Raw genomic sequence first — 16,655 nt, forward strand, 5'->3', positions numbered from 1 at the left:
GCTCTAGTAATTAGATCAGCTGCCAGGTACCAAGAGTTTTACTGAACTGGGAAAATCTGCTTTTAGTCACAGCACCAGCTGGAATTCCCTACAGGACACACTAAACCTCGGCTCACTGGCGTCACTCAGTCACTTTAAACTTTTAATATCGAACCACCTTCAGACAGCCTGGACAGTTTTACTTAATCATATTTATTCGTAACTTTTATTTTTGTGTTAGTTCTCCTTAGTTCTTTATCTCTTTATTTACTTATTTATTTATTTATTTATTTCCTCTCATTTTATTTTTAAGTTTTTTATCATTACTTTTTTAAATTTGTGATATTGTATTATTACCTTACTAATCTCTTATCTGCTTTTGATCTTAATTTCTTACCATTTAAATCTCAAGTTCTATTTTTATCTACTTTTATCTTTTATTCACTGTTTTTTCATTTTCTTTTAATTTAAAATGATTAAATGTAGTTATTATTTTCTTTGTCATGTCAATCCCTGTTTTTGTAAACGCTCGGCTACACTGAAAATGAGGGTTGCCCTCAATGTACTTCCGAGTCAAAATAAAGGTTGATTGATTGATTGATTGATTGATTATTACTCTTGTGTAATTACAAGAGAGACCTGTTAAGACACAGTTGTGTAATTACATAAGGTATACGTCTGTAATCCACCTGGAACCGTGGCTAAATCCTTAGTAGTTACACTGTTGTGGCATATCGCTGCTGTCGGAGCAAAACCTTGCATTTTTCGTTTTTCATTTTTTGACATAGTTTGAAAACGCCTGCTGTCCTTTATATTGTGTGAAAATTTTATGATGAATAGACCAAAAGAAATGACCCAAAATGACTTGGAAAAACGTCTGGTTCCATTGACTTACATTCAAACTAAAGTATGTTTTTCGCTTCTCCTGTAAAGTTACCGTTTTGGAGATACGGGGTTTTGGTCCGACAGCAGCGACATGTGGTTTGCATGTAACTACATGGTTATTAGAGACACTTAATATAAAGTGGGACCAATTTTTTACACATGAAAACAGTTTGGCTGCAAATAAATGTATGAAACTACTAAGATAATACTCCTAAAAAACATCTTTCAGATGTGTACAGAAAGATGAAAAGAGCTACAGATAGTCCTTAAAATGACGAGTTTACTTGAGTCTTCTGTCTTGCCAACAAAAAAAATAGATAAACAGATAATTAGAGTATATTATCATTTAATAAGCTCTTACTGCTCCCAAAATATATTGAATAAAACATTAAAAATGCCTATTTGTGTAGTAAAAATCTACAGTGTTTAGGTTATTAGTACATAAAAGAAAAACGATTCATGTGAGAAGTGACTCAAACTTTTGAATGGTGGTGTATCTGTTAACAGAAGAGCTGCTCAGAGTTTCTTACTGGTGCAGTTCTTGGCAGTGACGGCGTCTCCGTAGTAGCCCGGGGCGCAGATCTCACAGTGGGGTCCAGCAGAGTTATGCATGCAGCCCTGGCACTCGCCCGTGATCGGGTGGCAGTCACTGAACAGCATATTGGGGTCCGAATTGCCATTGCAGTTGCACGGCTGGCACGTGCTACCAATCACCATGGGGTTGCCGTAGTGACCTGGGGCACACCTACAGCAGCATATAAAAACATGACCACCGGCTTCAACCCGCAAGCTCTGCCCAAACTAAGCCCTAGCGCACAGATAACCGACAGTAGCCTGGTGGTAATTCTGAACAGTGCTAGAAAGTCTGAATACGAGTGACGGACAGAAGAGGGATGTCTACTGCAGCAGGTAAAGGTCCCACCTCTCACACTTGGGTCCAGCGTAGCCAGGCATGCAGAGACACTGCATGTGGTTGGGTTTCTCTACACAGCCGATGGCAAAACTGGAATAAAGAGATGAACGAGTGTAAGAGCATCTGTGTGCAGTGTATTATCAGTGTCATCTCTGTGTGTGTATATGGAGGGCACTGACTTGTTAGATGCCACCTGCAGAGGGCAAGGACAGCTGGTGCAGGACACAGCGTGGCCATCCACAGTGTTGTTACCGCGGAAACCCCCTCGACACTTCTCACAGTGGTCTCCAGCTGTGTTGTGCTGACAGTTCTGCAAGAGGTTGGGTCAAAGTATTGCATGTAAAACTGTCCCCCCCGAGTTTTATTCGGATAAAATCAGCTTCTGAATTTGAGCTGGCTGGGATGAGCACAATCCCTTAGGTTATTCCCCTTCTCTTAACATGGTAAGTGTGCCGTGCTTCCCACCGGCTCCCGCGGCCGCCGCCGGGGGCCGAGCTCCGAGCAGGGATGAAGGCTGACGAGCACAGCGGGGAGAGGAACACCGTGAGCTCTCGTTCTCTCTCTCTCTCTCTCTCTTATCCCTATCTTTTTAAAAGCACCCGAGCTGAAAGGGAACGAGAGCTAGTTGCTCCGCCTCCTTCTCACTGCCCCCCATTCCTACCTCCCTGACCCCGCCCCCACTCCCCCTTTCTCACAGCTCGTCCACCCAGATTGAATGTGAGGCTAATGAACGTGGTCTCAATGCAGGAGCTGAGGCGGTGCTGAGGAGCTGGGGCTCGGGACCCGGCTTGGGACTCTACCCCGCCGTCCTCGTCGAGCTTTGGCCCCGCTCAGAGCTTGGGCCCCGCCTCCCTGCCGGCTCTCACGGCCTCCTTCAGGACCCTAACCCTAACCACAATAAGCTCTTAAACTCTGAGATGTTATAACATTTTAAGGCTTTTTTATTTAGCAATTACATGAAAAACAATGCAAACTGTTACTTTTACGACCTACAGGAAACCAGAGCAGTCACAATGTTGTTCTCAGTAAATGGAAGTGCAGCCAGAATGGACTCACCACACATATTCCGGACCCGTCCAGGCACTGATCGGAATGGCCGTTGCAGTTACAGGGGACACACTTGCCCAGGAATAGTCCCTTAGTGTCTCGGTAGAAGCCTGGAGTGCATTGCTGAATAGAGACAGACAGAGAGAGAGAGAGAGAGAGAGAGAGAGAGAGAGAGAGAGAGAGAGAGAGAGAGAGAGAGAGACAGAGAGAGAGAGAGAGAGAGAGAGAGAGAGAGAGAGACAGAGAGAGAGAGACAGGGAGAGAGAGAGAGAGAGAGAGACAGAGACAGAGAGAGAGAGAGCGAGAGAGAGAGGTGAAGATCTGAGGTAACAGTAACTGAGGCAGTCATGGTAGTATGTAGTAGCACACATTCAGCAGTGTGATTTAAATGAAGTCATTTTTATCTATATGAATATATAATCACATCAAAACCTTCTCTCTCTGAAACGGTTAAACTGGTTAACATAAAACTCTTAACTACGCTTATGAAAACAAAACCCTAACTCAAGTAAACTTGGATAATTTCCGTTGCTCTACTTGTGAAGACGTGTTCAAACAATGTAAAGGGCAGCCAGCATCTGTACATTTAAAAGAGTTAAAAAATTTTGAAGATTAAAAAAAACTTAAATTATCCTACTTGTTGTCTGACTTCAGTGGTGGACAGTAACTGAGTAACTGAGTAAATGTAATTAGTTTCTGTACTTTAGTATTTTTGGTGTATCTGTACTGAAGTTTCTCCGTTCTGGACTTTTTCCTTTCACTCCACTACATTTCAGAGTCTAATATCCGACTTTTTCTCCTACATTTTGAGAAATCTGTGGTTCCTTTTGGTTTCTGTGTGTATAAAAACGTAACATGTCAAAACGAAAGAAGCGCAAAGCCAGAGCACCAATCAGGGCCCAGCGGTCACTTTGTTTAGAGCTGGTTTTGACCTGTTGGTCATACCGACCCAGTGCAGCACGCGGTTCAACGTCAGCGCAGCAGCGTAAAACTTTGGGAGAGTCTGTTCAACATAAATGATGAACTAACCCAACTTTGTGTAAATAGAGCTCAATATAGAAATATGTCCACATATGCAGTCGAGACTGACGCGGCTTTTTTCTGAATTTCTACAAACACCATTTCATTTTATAGTAAATGAGTTTGGGCTGGTTTATGTTTATGAACAGACGCCTACAGATCAACATAGTAAAGGAGCTCATCTGTGATCCTGAGTTTAAAGCCAGTTTTTATTCAACTTAAACTTGGAACTAAGTTGTAAATAAATCTGAAACTGAAACTTTGCTTGTGTGTAAAAAGTGATTTCAGAGCCACTCGGTTCTCCCTGATGGAAACTGTTTACCTTCAGTGTTTTGTGCTTCTGATCATTTTAATAGACGTCAGCGTCACTAATTAATGATGTTCTATTAAAAGACTGGTTTACCAAGAGAGACGCTGGAGGACTTTCACCTGAAATGAGTTCATGAAGCCAGTCTGGTTATAAAAATGATAACAGGGCATCAGAGCCAGAATTACTCTTTTAGTACTTTTACTTTATACTTAAGTACATTTGAAGGGAAATACTTTAGTACTTTTACTCAAGTGGAGGTCTAAAGGGAGGAACTTCTACTTTTACTGGAGGAATATTTACTCAAGTACATGGTTTGTGCTCTTTGTCCACCACTGACTGACTTTATACCTGACAGGAGTCTCCCTGATAGCTGGCTGGGCAGAGGCAAATCTCCACATTGTTGGCGTGGTGACCGGCAGACAGACGTTCAGCTCCTTCCAGCACGGCTGCCCGAAGTGAGATGGCCTGGGCAGACTGAGCGTGCAGGGCACGGATCTGCAGAGACTCCAGAGCTACTAGCACCATCATCAACTCCTCCCGAGACACTGCATTACCAGTCTGAGCATGACGGAAACTACCCTACAGAGAGAAGGGAGAGAGAGAGAGAGAGAGAATATATTATCATAATAACTCGGTTCCAACAAAATCTGGTGCTATTAGCTTAAAAACTGGAGGATGCTGGCAGTTGTGAAAGACTGCCGCTCTGCTTCGTTTCCCTAACTGGGTTCAGAGAAGACAGATCCCCAACTGTGAGTCTATTTATGGAATTTCCAGTTTTATTTGTATTGTTTTTCACTAACGCTGCATTTACACTGCTCCGGCGCGTCGACGCTCCGCAACACATCCCTTTTGTTTTCAATAGAGATCATTGGCTCCACCAGATGTAGCCACACAGTGCACGATCAAGTCTGGGAGATCCGGTGCCAGAGAACTTGTAGAGATGAGAATTCCTGCTCTGCAATGTCTTCCGGGGTTTTCAGACGCTAGAGGGCGCTCCCGAGCGAGTCCAAAAGGAATGGGTTGATATGGAGTTGATATTTTTAGCCGTTGAGCTCCATTCACTCACATTCATTGAGAACCTGCTCGCAGGCGCCCTCTGCTGTTTGGCAGTCCAATCCAGCCAGTACCATGTGTCTGTCCAATCAGAACACAGCTGCTGTCTGAAACGTTTGTTCCGTGTTTGAACGTTCCGGTGGAGCAATGAGGAAAGGCTCCAAACAATCTTAGACCTAGACATTTTTAAATATATGCATCTATATAAACGGCGGCGCAGTGGGTAGCGCTGTTGCCTCACAGCGAGAAGGGTCTGGGTTCTATTCCCCGGCCGGGCGACCAGCGTCCTTTCTGTGAGGAGGCTGCATGTTTCTACCTGCGTCTGCGCGGGTTTCCTCCCGCAGTCCAAAGACATGCAGTCAGGCCGATGGGACATGTTAAATTGCCCCTCGGTGTGAGTGAATGTGTCTGTCTCTCTGCCCTGTGATGGACTGGTGACCTGTCCAGGGTGTATACTGCCTTCTACCTGATGTCAGCTGGGCTCCAGCACCTCCAGCACCATGTGGCTTAGAAGGTGTGTGTGTCTTACTTAGAAAATCCACACATTTATTAATTCAAATTTGACTTGGCAGGATGTGATTTAATTGGATGATGCAGGGAAGATCTTTGTTAACGCCCACATGCGGCTGGCTGAAGAGGAGGAGTGCGTTCACGTCCATCGACTCGCCGGAACAGCGTAAATGCAGCGTAATGTCGCTCTGTAATGCTTTTCCTTTTACCTCCACTAGGTGGAGCACTCCTTCATGCGGCTGCTCAGGAGAGGAGTACTCTCTTTCCATGTAGACCAGCGTCATCTGGTTTCCCTACATACAAGAAACCAACATTGGAAATTTAGTATCAAGGCATTCTGTGTTGTTTAAGACCAATAAGTCAGGGCCGCAGTGACGCCTCTTGGCTGTAGTTCTAGTTTTAAGGGTAATTTAAAGCTGCTTAGTACTCAGCCAGAGAAACGTAGGGGCACCTTGAGAATGACGTCAGGTCGAGAGGCTTCAGAAGGCAGGTAGAGAGAGTCGCCGCGCATCATCTGTGTGTGTAACTGATAGCGTAAATAGCCACCATATGAAGACACCTGAAGAGAGAGGCATTTAAAACAGGTTAAAGAGAGAAATCCAGTAAATTCATAGTCTGAAGATTCTCAAAGTCTGTAAGTCTGCATTCACACCTGTGAACAGACGTTCACGACAGACGAAACAAGGTCAGACCTGGCTTGTCCAATGTTTACATCTACAGCTTTACTGTCCTATCTGCTTGAATCTACACACTAATCTGGTTTTCAGCTGCGCCACTGGCACTTTTCTGTCTGAGAGACGGAGAACAAGCCTTACACCTTTCTTCCCGAACAGCTGGTAAGATGTCGGGTCACTAGATATTGCATGACGTAAGCAGACAGACACCGAAGGCCATGTTCCTTTTTCTGACAGGATCTTGCTCATTTCAACTCCTTTGATCTGCTGATGGCTCCAAACCTCCCTTCATCATGTTCTTCATAACATTCATACTCCATAAGCTCCATTCAGAAGCTGGGCGTCGTGTGAGGCTTTAGCTCTTCTCTCCAGTCTAATAGACGGTGATGTCATTTTAAACCCTTATCATAAAAGAAGCTGAACTCAGTTTGTTTTTCTACTGAAAGTCGACCCGTTTTTCCCCAAATCTGGGCTCTAAACTATAAACAGACGGCGTCTCTTCAGTGATCTGCTCTGGAAACATCACTTTTAGAGAACAACACAAAGAGCGGCGCAGATTTTTGGACTTTAGCAGTAAATTATAAGCATATAGTTATATGTGGAGATCATAAAATACACGTTCTGATCATTTGAGGGGAAATTTAACAGAACATAAATGAACAAATATAAAAATAAATAAAAATTTACATTTATTTCATGCAGTTACTGAATAATTTGCCTTACGATCTGGGCATGAAAGTTCAGATGGAACAGCCGAAATAAACCCTGGAGAATAAGAGAAAACACACTGTTTCTGTTTCTTTAAAACTTTATGGATTAGCCATTCATGAGCTCCCCATTAGAGTGCTTTAACAAACCTAAACACAGGGTTGCAGGACCATACCTGTGTGATGTTTGGGAGACCCCCCCAATTCATACTGGCTAACTCAGCGTATTATTTGCCATTCTGTAACAGCGTAAAGCTGACCAGCAGTATTGCCGGGTGATATATGTCTATTTAAGAGTTTTATTGATACTGACTGATAAACACTCAAGCCCATTTTACAGACGCCCTTTCTTCAGGAATTTTAAGTGAAAATTGTAGAAAAACTGGCAATTTAAATGCACATTTTTGCATTTGCCAGCATTTTTATCTAGAGCCAAGTGCAACTTAACCATATCACACAGGTAAATGTGGCTCAAGGCTCTTGTTAGAGTGTGGTGTGTTTTCCGGGGCTGGAAACCAAACCCCACTCTCACCCCACGTGTGAACAGAAGACGACACATTATTGAGGTAGTTGAGCAACGTATCCGAGCTGCTTGCTCAGCCATTCATTCTGGGGACGTCTAAATATGTTCTGTTTAAAGGGACCTTCTAGGCAAACGTCAACGCTTGCATCCCCGTAAAAAACCATTTCAGGGCAGCAAGTCTGAACGATGTAAAAGCCAAACATTACAGGTCAAGGCTTTTCAGCATAAAAGCACCATTAGATACTGTAATTGCATTTACTGGACTCTTTCAGATCATGCTGAAAGAACAGCTACAGTGGCAGCACTCAGGAAACATGAGTTTATTAACTTTAGTGCAAATATCACTGATACCGTGACATATTTGTATTTGACGGATAATTGTGAGTCGCACTCTTCTGGGTTTTTGGCTCACCTTGTCACCCAGGTATGCAGGGGGAGCGTGCCAGTGTAAATCCTGGTAAACGTCAGGAACATCACTCAGATCTGCCTCCACCAGGTCCTGATCTGGATACACAGACACGGGCACCTCCTGCCTGTCCCCTCTCAAAAGCACCCAGCCCTCCATGTCCATAATCTACACAGATGAATTTAGATCATCACACTGTCTTCTCACAGATCTACAGATTACACTAGATCAGCGCATAATCTGTTCAATTTGATTAGGTTTAATTAGCATATTACAGATGTAACCTACCCACATTACAGCAGACGAGCAGCCTGAGTCAGTAATATGAACAGATATCAAGGCCCAGTCCCGTTCCTCCTTTTCACCCCTACCCCTTGTTTTCGAGCGTTGCCTCTTGTTCCTGAGCTACAGGGCAGTGGTTGAGATCTTCCCTCTGAAATGAGACCCTCTAATAAGGGAGCCTCTGAAAAACCTCCGTTTGGAGGGTCATGTAGCCCCAACACTTCACCCCACCCCTCCATCTCAGCTAGAATCAGGACACCCACCCCTAGATGACCGCACTCAAAGCAGAGGGCTAAGGGCTCAGTGGTAGGGGCGAGGGGTGAAATGGGATTGGGCCCAAGTGTAGTGTGTGTGTGTGTGTGTTTGTGTGTGTAGTGTGTGTTTGTGTGTGTGTTTGTGTGTGTGTGTGTTCTCATTTACCTCTTTCCTTCTCTTCTCCGAGCTGCGGCAGCGGTCAGTAGCACCAAAACAGAAGCACTTTGTGCAGCCTTTAGGGTTAGTGGGGTCCAGATGGAACGTACCCAGCTTACACTGGTCACAGCGAGAGCCCTCCACGTTTTCCTGAAGAAGTGTGTGAGGTAGACGGTCACTGACTTAGAAAGACACTGAGATTTCGAGAACGTACTGCAGTTAGACACGGGGCAGTCGTGGGCTGGAGGTTAGGGAACTGGCCCTGTGACCGGAAGGTTGATGATTCAATCCTCAGAGCTGACAGTCCATGACTGAGGTGTCCTTGAACAAGACACCTAACCCCCAACTGCTCCCTGGGCACTGTGGATAGGGCTGCCCACCGCTCACACCACTGGCAGGTGTGCTCACTGCCCCCTTGTGTGTGTGTGTGTGTGTGTGTGTGTGTGTGTGTGTGTGTGTGTGTGTTTTACTTCATGGATGGGCTAAATGCGGAGGTGAAATTTCCCCGTTGTGGGACTAATAAGGGTCACTTTACTTAATTCCAACTAAGTCAGTTTCCCTATAATCACCATTTCACATTAAGCCCCTCTGTATTGTTCATTTTGTTTATTTTCAGGACCCCCATTAGCTGCTATTGTGATAGCTGTTATTCTTCCTGGGGTCCTGTAGATATATACATAACAAAAACAGAGTGGTGACACTTAACAAAACAAGTCCTACAAAACACAAAGAGTAAAAAATCAAGAAAGGCAAAAAAATAAAAATAGAAAAATATAAAAAGTAGACAAAATAAACATAACGTAAGAAAGATGATTGAAAACTGAAAAATTAAATTACGCACACACAAAAAACAGAGGAATTTCCCTGTAACTGCTTTGATTTAGGTAAGTGATTTTTCCATTTCGTTGTCAGAAGAAAACCTCGTATCTCCACAATGGTAACTTTACAGGAGAGGGAAAAACATACTCTACTTTTAATGTAAGTCAATGGAACCAGATGTCTTTCCAGGTCATTTTAAGTCACTTCTTTTAGTCTATTCATCATTAAATTTACATATAGTGTGAAGGACAACAGGCGTTTTCAAATTATGTGAAAAACTGAAAAACGTCAAAAATGGAGACACAAGGTTTTTGTGATATGATACGCTGGCAGTCCAATCTAAGTGTAAAACAGGCGAGAGAAAATGCGGAGAAAGGGGAGAGGGGAGGAAAAGAGAGAGAATAAGAGGGAGAGAGGGAGCTTTACCTTGCAGAGGCACTGTCCCGTGATGGAATCACACACGTTTAGCTCAGTTCCCGCCTCGTTGCAGTCACACGGCCTGCAGTTGGGATATCCATAGAAACCTAGAGCACACCGGTCACACTGCCGGCCAATGATGTTCGTCTTGCACCTGTGGGATTTTCTCACCATTAGCAAACAGCAACAGGACTCCTTTGGGCTTATTAAGATGTATAAAGAACTGTTTTTATAATAAAAATATAAATGCACGGCCATGACTTAGTAAGGCGAGGGAATGAGATGGCCCACGCCTTAGTATTAGTAGTAGTATTGCCATGCATTAGGATCTCGTTCCCACGCTTTACTAAGTCGTGGCCATGCATTATATTTCTTTATACAGGATCTCACCAGTGGGGCTCTGTACAATATACTGTGCAGCTTACTTCATTACTAGAGACAAAGTTCTAGACAGTCCTGTTATTAAAGTCTGGGGGTGACGGGACTCTGTAAATTGACTCGTGTGTGTGTGTTTGTGTGTGTGTTTGTGTGTGTGTTTGTGTGTGTGTTTGCTTTCTTTGCTGTAAAACTCCAGGCGTCAGCGCCTGGGGTGATGTTCCAGGTTTGAGCTGCAGTGTGTGTTCTTGTCTGGACAAAGACAGCAGTTTCCCCGAGAGCAGGCGGAATGTCACTGTGGAATGTGGCGGGGTACTGTGGAATTTTGTGGGCTCAGGTCAAGCAGGAAGGTGCAGGGCAGAGGATACAGCACCGTGGGGTTTGTTACTCCTCACCTGGTCTTTTTTAAGTCTTTAAACAGATCATTTGAAGCCAGAAAGACCTGGACACACGGCGTGGGTCAAACAGGACAGCTTCCATACGGTATCGGCTCTGTGACGTCAGGCTCTCTCACTGTCCGTATATAGTGTGTAGTCTAAATCCCAGCTCAGACACGGATGGTAGGTAGAGGCGTCACACTATTCCAAGTAATCACACTATAATCAAGATTTTTCTGCATTTGAGCCCAAAACACGGAACATTTATAGTATGAGAGCTAAAGCATCCTAATGTGTCCCCGACAGCACGGAAGGACCACCTCTTTAACTGCATCACCACAGCAGCCACAAAGGCAGCGGCGGTCATTCATATTTAGTTACAAATTAAGAACCGAGCTGCACAAACTTCAGTTCCTATGCCGACAGATGCTGGATTTCACTGCTGCTCCCCGAGTACCCGAGTACTTAAGTAGCTTCTTGACCTGATACTTTTGTACTTCTACTCCAGTTGTTTTTGAGAAGATACTTTTACCGTTACTTGAGTCATTATCTTCTCTAAGTATCAGTACTTTTACTAAAGTATGGATTTGGTTACTTTACTCACCTCTGGCCATGAATAAACAGAACCCGATGGCCTAATGAAGTAACGATATGTAAATAAGTCAAATGTAAAGTTTGGAATTTTAGCATTATTGTAATAATATTGCTGGATATTTTTCGTTATTGTGGCCTATCCAGTCAGGCCATGACCACAGCCATGAGCTAACTATTAAACAGTGAACCCATCATCGTGATGGGAGTACAGGTGACCACTTACCTGCACTGGCCACTATTCGTGTCGCAGTTGATGTCCTGAGCGGTGACTCCGGGCCGGGAGCAGTTACACACCTCGCAGCCCACCAGAGGATGGCAGCCAAACGTCTGCGGTTCACACTGCACACACTCCGGCAGCACCGTACGTGGAGGACAGATACACTCGCCCGTTACCGGCTCACACAGGCGCGTGCCGCAGTTACACGCTGGAAACGTGGTCCACATAGGCGGGAGATACACACACCAAACAGCCAGGTTAGTGTAGATTTAACACAGCAGGGCAGAATCACTAGCTGTGATTTATCTCAGAAAATCGAGTGAAGCTATGAATGAGTGAGAGGAGGCAGCGAGACCCCTTAATAACCCCTTAAAATCCACGTAATCAAAAGTCAAATATCCCTCTCTTTCTTACACACATTAAAAACTGTGCAGACTGTAACCAGCACTGTTATTAAGCTTATTGCTCTAGTAAACTTCTGCAATATAGTAGCCATTTGAAAATTGTGCTGTTGACCCTTTTGCCTGTAGATAAATGTAAAATGTAGATTTATCTGATGTTCTTTAAAAAAGATGTATATCAAGCCTTGAAGGTACTGTAATACACTCTACTCTACACAAAAGACTTCAGAATGTCTGCCACCACAGTCTTTAGTCATGCAAAGTACTTCTGAGAAATTCACAGAAGCCATACAGGGTCAGAAGCCACATACGCTCCATATTAAAGGCCCAGGCCCATTTCTTATTTTCACCCCTACCCCTTGTTTTCGAGTGTCACCCTAACCCCTTGGTCACCACTTCATTATCAGCTACTGGGGCTGCTCTGTAGGCGACCCTGCCTGTCTGCAGGGACAGCAGAGGAGGGGAAAGTTCAGCTCCTCACTGCTGGGCTTTAGTTACATTTAGGGATCATACGCCTTCAAAGAGGGGGGCAGTTATTTATTATCACCCCCCCTAATTCTTCAGTGATGTGAAGCTGAAGCTCAGAAATTCTCCAGATTCTTGAGACTTTTCCCGTTCCACCTTAAATGGAGCAGCAGTTACATTCTGGTGCTTCAGGCGTCAGAACTGCTGGACTGTTTAAGGTGGAATGGGAAAGTTAGCCAGCCAGCTACTAGATATTTTTTATGCTTGTTATGAAGAAAATGATCATAATACTGAAACGGCGCTAAACTAAGATAAAACGCTGGTTATCAGAAGTTTTTAAAGAAGAAAATTCCCAAATTCTTTGGTCTCTTGTTCCGTCTCGCCGGTTTTTCTCATATCTCTCCGTTTGGAGTCTCTGAAAAACCTCAGGTTGGAGGGTCATGGAGCTCCAACCCTTCACCCCACCCCCTCTATCTCAACTAGAATCAGGACACCCTACACCCTAGAAGAGAACGCCCAAAACAGAGAGCTAAGGGCTCAGTGGTAGGGGCGAGGGGTGAAATGGGACTGGGCCTAAGTATTTAACCCTACCTGGTTTGAGGCAGGTGTACAGTATGATTCAATTTCCTTCAACGAATCCAATCTCTGACTCATCCCACTCTCCCTCACTCGCCTCGTCTCTCTCTTCCATCCCCCTGCTCTGTGGATGTTACTCACGCCGGCAATTGGGGAAGCCATAGTAGCCGGTAGCGCACTGTGAGCAGTCTCGGCCAATCACGTTGGGTTTGCAGGGGCACTGGCCTCCAAAGGGCTGACACGTATCACTCTCAGACCCGGCCTCATGACAGCCGCAAGGCAGAGCACCATTGTTGAAGAACGCAGACAGGGATGCGGCCGAGTGCCGGCAGAACGGAGATGCTGTCAGCGGGCTGGCAAAAAAAAAGAGAGATGAGATTCATTCAGTTACTCACTCACTTCAACCTTCACGATCAGTATGACGGTCCAGTCAGACCAAGCGGCTCCTTCCTTATTCCATCAGACTCAATTCAATACATCCTTTTAATTTTCCCTACTTGATGTAGAAGCTGTTTTGTCCACAGTGGCTGATGAAGTCGTAGGATTTGTCCAGGGGCTCCTCTGACAGGTAGGCAGAGCTGTAGATGTCTTCAGGCACCACGAGGACATAGTCCTAATGCACAACCACACACACACACACACACACACACACACACACACACACACACACACACACACACAAATAATCAAAAAGATTCAGAATTTTATAAAACTAACGAACATCTGACTTCCTTTCACACAAAACCAGCTGCTGCCGTCATGCCAGCTCATGGTTTTACTGAACTCACCAGCCACAGCGTTCTGTCGTCCGGAACACGCACGGTCACGACGACTTCATGGTCCGTCACGTCCAGAATAATTTGGTTTTCCGAGATCAGAACACTACGACAACCGTAGCCATGGGGACAGAAGGTGGCGTTGGCATGGCCTGGGACGGAAGAGGACAACACAATCACCCAACTATAACGCTGATCCAAACTGTGCTGAAAGGGGAATCTGGTTGGCTGGTCTCACCAGCTTTATGCCGGCAACCTCCACATTCCCTGTGCTGGCGGCAATGGATCCTCAGCATTGTGCGTATCATTAATATGGAACTTTCAATTCCAAGGATCCATGGAGCTGGAGGACCTTGAACACTGTCATTACAGCTGGTATTATATCCGTTATACTGCGCTGGTTTGTGTGTAGTACTGAATATGTCAAATTATTTATTTATTTAGCATTTTCTTCCTTGATTATCGGTGGGTTTAAGGGTGCCACGTGGGTGGGGGATGTTGGGGGGCTGGGGTTTGGGTGCCAGATTTTGTTGCCTACTGTATTTGATATTACATTGGAGCCGAATCTTAAAAATAAAACCATCTGATCACAAAAAAAAGCTTTGTTTAAATTCTCTTTATACACAAATGACCAAATGACTGGAGGAACTATTTTTCACAGTAGTGGACTATAGACTACAAAAACAATGCACCCAGCTTTTTCTTCTATTTTTATATAAAGCCTAAAAATTTTATTTCAGCATTTAATATTAAATATTCAGTAATTTACTTACTTTAATTCTGTTACAACTAATCGAGGTTTTGTGGTTGCCGCCTTCAGACCAGCGCATCGTGATGAATGAAGGCATTTTCCCACCCCTGAACTGCAGCACATCTTAACGAGACGCTGCTATGAGCTCCAGTGAAGCAGCTTCATCTCCTGATACCTGAGCTCACAGGTGTGCGCAGCTGCTTTGGCGACAGTTTTCTCACCCTGCCAGATGCGTCCTCCGTTGACGTAGACTTGTATGGTGAAAGTCGGGTGCAGCGGTTGGTGGTAATGCAGGATGAACACGTAACGGCCCAAGGCATGAACACGTGATGAGTACATTACTGCATTCTGGGAAAACAATGAATCGATGACGGCATCACAACCTACATACAGAACAACGCGTCTGCACACTTTAATGCACAGTTACTGCTCCTTAGCTGAACTGACCATATTGGAAAAACATAAAACATAAAAATGTGGCCTGTGCAAAAGTTACCGCGCATTTTATGGTAGCACGTAATTTTGGTAGTTGACTACGGAAGCTTTGTAGATGCTCAGTCTGCATTTGTAACATTAGAAATATCTAAATATCTAAATACATGTGAAAAGCTAGTGAACTTAAAGCTGAGTGTGATAGATTACACTGAATCTAAGCCAAAGTCTTCAGTTCAAGCCTAAACCTAAACCTACTCCTGAACCCAACCCTTACCTTAATAGTGCTGATAATCAACCAAGTATAACCAGAAAGTTTGTCAACAATTTAAGTATTCGTAGAGCCTCCACAGGGGACCATGTGTGACCCGTTTTAAGATTTTATATTTGGTTTTTCCCAAAAAATGCTGTTAAATTCAGCATTAAATAGAAACTGTGCACTAAAATTTGCCGAAAAATACCATAATTAAAATTTTTTCCCTGTAAACTGGTATAATTGTATTTTATTTTAAATTGTTGGAGATATATATGTATATATCGTTGCTGTCGGAAGAAAACCTTGTATCTCCATTTTTGAGTTTTTGACATAATCTGAAAGCATCTGTGACTCTTTACATTGTTTGTAAATTTTATGATGAATGACCCAAAATGACATGGAAAAAATTCTGGTTCCATTGACTTACATTGAAAGTGCAGTATGTTTTTTTCCTTCTCCTGTAAAGTTACTATTTTGGAGATACAAGGTTTTCTTCCGACAGCAGCGATAACACACACACACACACACACACACATATATATATATATGGTATTTAAATTCTAAGGGGACTATGCACCTCACCTTGCACCTGTGTAAATGTGCTGTGACAGTAAACACGATTTGATTTGATTTTTGCATAACAACCAATCATAATGATCACAGTGGCACACAAACCACAGCACAGACTGATATGAAAAGGAGGATCCAAACAAGCAGTGAGAGGAGAAAATACAGCGTGTGAAAGTATGGATGAAGGCTGAAAGGGTGGCTGCAGTGCAGGTAAGGGTACAGGTAAGGGTGAAACCTACCTGAGCGGAGTCCAGGCGGATATGGTCGCCGCTGTCCACGGCGGTTGGGGGCGTGTCTCTGATGAGCCAGCGAGTGGTATCAGCAGGCGGATGGTCAGAAGCTGAGGCCAGAATTTGCTCTGGCACTGAGGAAGCCTGACCCTCCTTCAGAACCAAAGACTGAGACGGAGTCTGGAACCGAGAGGGCACACAGGAACCACTGGAGAACCGGGAAAAAGGGAAACCGTTTAAAATGTTAAGAAGTTGATCTGTTTCTAAGGAAGAACTAGTTTCTGTTCCTCATTCCTTCCTAAGCTAAATGAAAGTAGTAAGGCACGAGAGGCTCTGGATTAGTGTGATTATCACAGGGAAGGATGTTCTTTCCCAAAACCCCCTTCCCCGGGATAAAATCAAGCACATTTGCCCGGAGCGGTGGGCAGCCCTATCCGCAGCGCCAAGGGGAGCAGTTGGGGGTTAGGCGTCTTGCTCAAGGGCACCTCAGTCACGTACTCTCGGCTCAGGGGATCAAAGCGGCGACCTTCCGGTCACAGGACTGGTTCCCTGACCTCCAGCCCACAACTGCCCCCATGATAGACCAGCCTAGTTCTAGCTTACAGAAAAACGGGTTCTTAGTTCATCAGTGCACTCGGTGCTCTGTGCGTCCATCCATTCATAGCAGAAGGGTTTCTCG

The 16,655-nt window shown here is 44.4% G+C and overlaps 1 protein-coding gene across 4 annotated transcripts in view; it reads right to left on the reverse strand.

The window, feature by feature from the left end:
• lama5 (laminin, alpha 5) overlaps window positions 1-16,655 on the reverse strand; it is a 138,556-nt gene that overhangs the window by 32,867 nt on the left and 89,034 nt on the right. For all 4 annotated transcript variants that reach the window (XM_037540946.1, XM_037540948.1, XM_037540947.1 and 1 more), the window contains exons 30-45: window positions 15,986-16,184; window positions 14,710-14,836; window positions 13,750-13,889; window positions 13,459-13,574; window positions 13,103-13,314; window positions 11,526-11,727; window positions 9,966-10,110; window positions 8,730-8,870; window positions 8,034-8,195; window positions 6,169-6,276; window positions 5,927-6,010; window positions 4,503-4,733; window positions 2,834-2,947; window positions 1,957-2,087; window positions 1,787-1,867; window positions 1,395-1,609 (exon numbers count right to left, since the gene is read on the reverse strand). In XM_037540946.1, the coding sequence (XP_037396843.1) occupies window positions 1,395-1,609; window positions 1,787-1,867; window positions 1,957-2,087; window positions 2,834-2,947; window positions 4,503-4,733; window positions 5,927-6,010; window positions 6,169-6,276; window positions 8,034-8,195; window positions 8,730-8,870; window positions 9,966-10,110; window positions 11,526-11,727; window positions 13,103-13,314; window positions 13,459-13,574; window positions 13,750-13,889; window positions 14,710-14,836; window positions 15,986-16,184 (2,408 nt within the window). The remainder of the gene's footprint in view (window positions 1-1,394; window positions 1,610-1,786; window positions 1,868-1,956; window positions 2,088-2,833; window positions 2,948-4,502; window positions 4,734-5,926; window positions 6,011-6,168; window positions 6,277-8,033; window positions 8,196-8,729; window positions 8,871-9,965; window positions 10,111-11,525; window positions 11,728-13,102; window positions 13,315-13,458; window positions 13,575-13,749; window positions 13,890-14,709; window positions 14,837-15,985; window positions 16,185-16,655) is intronic.

Source organism: Pygocentrus nattereri, chromosome 9, assembly GCF_015220715.1.
Source record: "Pygocentrus nattereri isolate fPygNat1 chromosome 9, fPygNat1.pri, whole genome shotgun sequence".
NCBI classification, from domain to species: domain Eukaryota; kingdom Metazoa; phylum Chordata; class Actinopteri; order Characiformes; family Serrasalmidae; genus Pygocentrus; species Pygocentrus nattereri.